Genomic DNA, 6,389 nt, shown 5'->3' with positions numbered 1-6,389 from the left:
ATGAATGAATAAGAAAGCTTCATAACATAATGGGAACAATGTCATTTTCTTTCTTTCTTTTTGACGAAAGGCATCCATTTGCCTCATGCAGTGTGGTGAGAGGGGTTAATGTTAGCCAAGTTGAAAGACTGAGACAGTCTTGCAGTGAAGGCTGAGATTGGGCACAATGAGAAGGAGATGACCACAGTTCCCAAGCTGAGCCAATCGAACAGACCAGCTACAGATTTCAGCAGGAGATGCCAGCAGGGAGTGAAGTGACCAGACAGTTAAAGGACGTTGTTGCAGATTCCAGAGAACACAAAGGGGAGCGGGAACCTGCTGGTTTGGGTTTGAGGCTACCTTTTTTCTGCCGCTAAAAGGTCAAAGAAGCCCACCTGTCTATAAACTCAGATACCTCTTTGAAGAAAAATAGTGGGTTGGAGGAAATACATAAAACTGAACATTTACCAGATATGATCAAGTTTTTAGAAAAAGAGTATACAAGAATATAATGAGGTAGCACTAATTACACTTTGTGTTCATTCATTCAGTAAATAACCATGACTGTCTTTTACATGGGCTTCCCTAGTGGCTCAGTGGTAAAGAATCTGCCTGTAATGCAGGAGACAGAGAGAGGTTTGATTCTTGGGTTGGGAAGATCCTTAGAGGAGGACATGGTAACCCACTCCAGTATTCTTGCCTGGAGAATCCCATGGACAGAGGGGTCTGGTGGGCTACCGTCCATAGAGTTGCAAAGAGTCAGACCTGACTAAAGTGACTGAGCACACATTCATGCCTCTTATGTATTGCGCTCAGGGAATACAACAGACACTAACCTTTGTCTTCCTGGAACTCACATTCAAGTGAGACTAGTTCCCAGTTGAAGCTATAGAAAGAAAGAAAACTGCCTAATTAGAAAAATGAATATGTAGTTGCACATTCAATAGTAGTATGTTAGCTTTAATTTCACAACAGTAGTAACGAAAAGTATTCTGGTGGTGTGCATGACCTTGTTGTGGTCAAGAAAAGCTAAAAATGATTACAGAGTTTATTCTTGCTTGGACACTAAGTTTAAATAACTTGACATATGTCAGTCATAGAGTCACAAAAAGTTAGGACTGGAAAGGATCTTAGTGGTCATCTAGCCTGACATCTTACTTTGGCTGGTAAGGAAACAGATATTCATAGAACTCAAGAGGAAATCACTGCTAAAGTTGGGATTTAAATATGTGTTCCTTGACATTAGTTCAAGGCTGTTTATAATGGAAAAGAGTTTCCATTCAGATCTTTGTAGAACATATTCATTGATTATTTCACCTCGATATCAATAGACCATTTCTTGGGCTGGCTCTTGTAAGTATTGGAAACATAACAGGTCATGCAGTGATGTTTAAGTACGGATGAGGATTAGAAGAAGAATAGGCACTCATCAGAGGGGTTAGTTTCTTTTTTTTCTCTTTAGAATGTGAGTGATAGCCAGGAAAGGACCCAGTGCCTACATTTTACCCCTACTCAGTAGGGGTATAAGCAGGGGCTCAGAACAAGGCATCCGAGTTCATATCCCAGCTGTACCATCCATCAACTAGCTTCATCATCAGTGTGAAACCTGTACAAAATTTTAAATTAAATCATATCATATGTATACAACTAGAAAATCTAGAATCCCATCTGATCATTTCTTTCTTGTACTTCCTTCCTCTTTCTCCACTTAATTTAAAAACTCACTTAAACATATACCTTGTATCATTGTGTTTAATTGAATTGTATTGGAAAAAAAGCACACATACTTTGTCTCAGACTGATATTTGACTAGAGTTCTGTGGTAAAGTAATAACCAGTAGCTGCATTCATTTTTCCAGTTCTTGGACTGACATATTCACAGTACTATATGGTTTTTCTACTATTGCATGTTGTTTAGCTCTTGTATATTACAAACAGGGCCAAAGAATAGATTATTACAATTAAAAAAAACAAGAAAAAGTAAAGTTTATCATTTTCTATGAGGCTTCACACAAAATGCCATGACATACTTAGTATCCACTTGGTTGGAAAAATCATGCAAGTTAACCCATGTTTTTCATCATATAAAATGAGTTGGTTATGATGGATATGTTCTGTGTTTTGTACTAAGAATTCTAATAAATTAAGAAATATTTATTGAGCACCTATTATAACAGTCTAATGGTGCTGAGTTGGGGAAAGTGTGCCTGTATATGTATGGGGGTATGTGTGTGTGCAGAGAGTAGTGGTAAAAGTGTTAGGCTAAGTCACACTGAGAGTTCACCTTAATAGAAAAAATATAAAAATGATTTCTGACAGCTAACCCCTGGAAAAACTATTCAAAATATACTATACTTAGCATATTTTACTAGGAGATAGCATGTATGATAAGTTTTAGCATTTTTCACAGTATAGTCGTGTTGAAGACTATATTTTTGCAATTTAAGCAACAATAGTGAGGTTATTTCATCTTACTGAATACAAAATTAAGTTAATAAAGCAAACTTTTCCTTCCAATATTGTTTAAATGCTGTTTGAAAAAATGTTAATAAAAACTTTTAAGAAATAGTTATTTTTATTTGTGTCAAGTGACTATTTAACTTACTATTATCTTCTTATGGCTCCTTAAGTTTTAAGATTGGATTTTAAAATAAATTTAGTGCTTGAGGTAAGTGAGAATCTAAGTTTTCTACTTTAACTTCAGAGCAAAAAGAATATGAACCTAATGCAAAGAATGATGTTATGGATTTTCTGTAATTAGTTTAGTAGCTTTCAGATTCTGTGGTTAATAATCAAGGCTTGAGCCTCAAGTAAGATTGTATGCTTGCTTGTTATTTGAGTTGTACCTTGGCTAGATGTTTATTAGTATTTTGTTGAGTTCCTTCCAACATGTTAATGAAGAAGTCATCACACTTTTCTAAATCAAAGGTAGACAAAGTGAAAGTTATTTTTTAAAAGTTGAGAGGCTTGCTTTTCTCTTGAGTTGTTCCTCAGGGGTATTTATGCTAAATTAATAGTGATATAAACCATGAGTACAGAAATCGAATGCCATCCGTAAATGCAGAAATCTTTCCAGAAGATCTGTATAATATGCTATTACATATACAAAGAAAGCAAAAGCATATGGTTGTAATGAAGCCACTACCCTAAGGTCTGCGTATCAGTTTGCATGTAGATGGTCTCTGGATATAACTGCGGTATTGCACACATGTCAAATTATGATTGAATGCTTATTGATGGTGAAGAAAACCTTGATTTATACATAATTATATTAATACATAATAGCTACATAAATATATAATATAAAATTATCTTCCTTTTTATTTATAACTTCACTTAATAAAAATGTATTTTTTCGAGTATCATGTACCATAAGGCCTATGTTAGCATCTCTGCAAGAAGCAGACTAATTATACTTAGAAAGAGTCTGTTGGAATGACTAAAGCTGAACAGGAACAAAGAATTCAACTAATGTTTTAACTTTATTTTACAAACAGAAATTGGAGCTCAGATAAGTCAAGAAATTTTCTCACAATGGCCCAGCATATTCATAATAGAACTAGGACTAGAGCCATTTATTTTATTTTTAGTTCAGTGCTTTCTCAGACTGATTCCATTTCCTAGCATGGATTAGAACTGCTCAATGTAATCAGTGATTTATTTTTAATTCTCTTTTTCTGTGTCTCTCCTGTGGGAGGAAAATAAAAAGGTGTTCTTGCTTCTGTGGACATATCTGGAGGCTGCTAAGAGCTACACACTGCTATCATATAGAGAATATCGCCCTCTGTGACATTTAAATCTTATTTTTATGGATCATTCAGTGAAAGCATGTGTGTTCCTTTTAACACGTGTACTTTTAAAACATTTAATCATGACTTGAGAATTTTTTTTTTTTCATAACAAACCTCTAGCCTGGAATCTCATGACATTACTGATTGAGAAGAAATTTGTTAGTGATTTAAATACAAGAATGTCTCCAGAATGTTATATTAAAATATGAGGATTCACCTTATTTGTAACTTGAACAAAAGTCCCTGCAGTGTGAGTCTGTCTTCCAAGTAAAACAATTTTTAATGTTTATTTTCAGTTGTTTACAACTTCTCTCTTAAACTTGCTTTTCTTCCTTTTTATTTTCATAAATTAAAATTTTATTTTATAATATAAAAACTTTAGGTTCCTAGGGAGTTTTGGGGACTAAAAAAAAATGTGATGTGTGTGTGTTTTCATGTCTTTTTGCAGTGTCCTTTCTTAGTTGAAAAGCTGCATTTGGGTACAGTGTCACTGATGGAATTGAGCAATTTTTGTTTTTCTAACTTTTGTAGCTCTGGCCAGCTTCACAAGGTTTCTATCAGTTGAAATGGCATCTTTGACTTTAGCCAAGTGTAGGTTATTAGGTTATGAGTGCCAAAAATGATGAGTTATCTCCACACTTCATCCAGCATGAATAAAAGCAAGATTGTAAAATAATTATAATCTCTCAGAGCAAAGCCAGCCATGCAGCTTCAGCCCACCCCTCTTCATTAATTTGTATACAGTTCTTATTTTAACAGAACAAACTTTCTGAGGGTACTCACATGGGACTGCTGAACCAGCTGTACAACTTTTATTTTGAAGAAAAAAAGTTGAGCCTCTGAACGGGCTGTTTTAAAGACAGGGAGGGACTTAGCTTTTCCGAGCTTGACCAGCATGTGGAAGGAGTGCTCTCATGGCTGCGATAACTTAGGGAGCTCCTACCTGGGTGCCACAGGGGCAGGAAGGCTTCTGTTTGTTTTGTTCCGTTTCCGAGGGTCCCGTGCACTTCTCTTGCCCATGTCAACGTGACTCTTGGTGTTTTTGCACACCCTGCTCTGTGGGGGAGTGCCCCATCGTGCCTGTCTTATGTGGCCTCTATGGACACATTGCTCAGCTGGCAGAGAGCAGGGAAGTTTTCTCCCAGCACCCAAAAAGAGAAAGAGGAAACTACTTTTGCCTTCTGGGCTCCTTGCAGGACAATAGATCAGAATAAGCTTCCACATTCTCTCCCTGGATTTCTGGAGTGGTTTCCAGGAACAAGCTAAACTTTCACCTTTAAATGGATGACCATGTCACAATCAGGAGGAAACATCTCCAAAGACCCATCTTTAGGTAAGTCATGATGTATCCTAGATGGCTCCAGGGCTATCAGGAAAAATAATTTCTTTTTCATCCTTAACTTGTGAATTCTGGCACTGAGTTATAACAAAGCATTAAAGACTGTGCCAAAAGTGTAACTTCATGCATACTGAAGGAGTTCTTTTATTTTCTGAAACCCTATGCACAAGCTTTTATCAGTTTTTCAAAATGTATTTTAAAAACATATTAGCTTTTCGTGTAGTTCAGTGACATAGCACTAGAAGAACTTCTGAAACATTATGCAACCCCTCGCTGTTTCTAGTGGTTGCATAGCCCTGTAAATGGGAAATGTGTGGTTCTTTCAACTGATTTCTCTCAGAAGTAGTATTTTAGTTCTGTGAATGCTACACTTCTTTGCAGTAATGTATGGGGAGACAAATTTGAACTTGATGGCTATTGTACTATACTATGTACATTTTACTCTAATTTAGGAGTATCTGTTTAGCAGTTAAGGAAACAGCAGGGCAATAGGAGATATTTTGCACTGGGGTGGAATCTTTGGCCAGGCAGAATATAGATCTTGCATAACAGATTGGGCTAAGGTTTTATTTTGAGGGGGGAAGAGACTCTTTCAGTAAGAGACTGTAATTTCGTCTGTCTTGATTTTTTAGTTACCTGTTATGTAATTTAGAATCCAGAATTTGGAATTAAAGTTAACCATATATCAAATTTGGGCCTCCCCCCAAATAATATCTTAAATATAGCAAAGATATCACATGTTAACAATACTAAATGTTAAGTTGTAGTCACTGGCTGTTGATCTTGAATTAACTACAGGATTGTAGAAGTTTATGGATGAAATTCCTGACATCGTATGGTTGTTAAATAATGAGTGGGACTTCAAGGAATAGAATTATATATAAAATGTTTCCATTCTTATGTATTAATTAATTATTACTACAATATTGCTAGTAATATCAATATACTTTCATAATGCTTAAAATGCTGGCTCAAATCTGCCGGCAATGCAGGAGGCCTGGATTCTATCCCTGGGTCAGGAAGATCCCCTGGAGAAAGGCATGGCAACCCACTCCAGTATTCTTGCCTGGAGAATCCCATGGATAGAGAGCTTGGTGGGCTACAGACCCAGTCCATGTGGTCACAAAGAGCTGGACATGACTGAACGACTGATACTCTCTTCCTTGGCACCTTGGCTCTTATCCCATGTCCCACTTTATTTTCTTTGTTAGCCTCCTTTCCCAGCTCCCCTGTTCCCTTGGCCTTCCCCTGAGCTGTCCAGCCTTTCACACTGAGACATC

At 36.6% G+C, this 6,389-nt stretch overlaps 1 protein-coding gene across 1 annotated transcript in view; it reads left to right on the top strand.

Moving 5' to 3' along the window:
• The first annotated feature begins 4,627 nt into the window (after positions 1–4,627).
• Positions 4,628–6,389, top strand: part of PDE1A (phosphodiesterase 1A) — a 305,513-nt gene continuing 303,751 nt past the window's right edge. Inside the window, exon 1 of the mRNA XM_005905934.2 lies at positions 4,628–5,103. Within this exon, the coding sequence (XP_005905996.1) occupies positions 5,051–5,103 (53 nt within the window). The 5' untranslated portion in view covers positions 4,628–5,050. The remainder of the gene's footprint in view (positions 5,104–6,389) is intronic.

This window comes from Bos mutus, chromosome 2 (genome assembly GCF_027580195.1).
Source record: "Bos mutus isolate GX-2022 chromosome 2, NWIPB_WYAK_1.1, whole genome shotgun sequence".
In the NCBI taxonomy this organism is placed as follows: domain Eukaryota; kingdom Metazoa; phylum Chordata; class Mammalia; order Artiodactyla; family Bovidae; genus Bos; species Bos mutus.
Note: the sequence above shows the minus strand (reverse complement) of the source record. Positions and strands in the feature narration are given on the sequence as shown.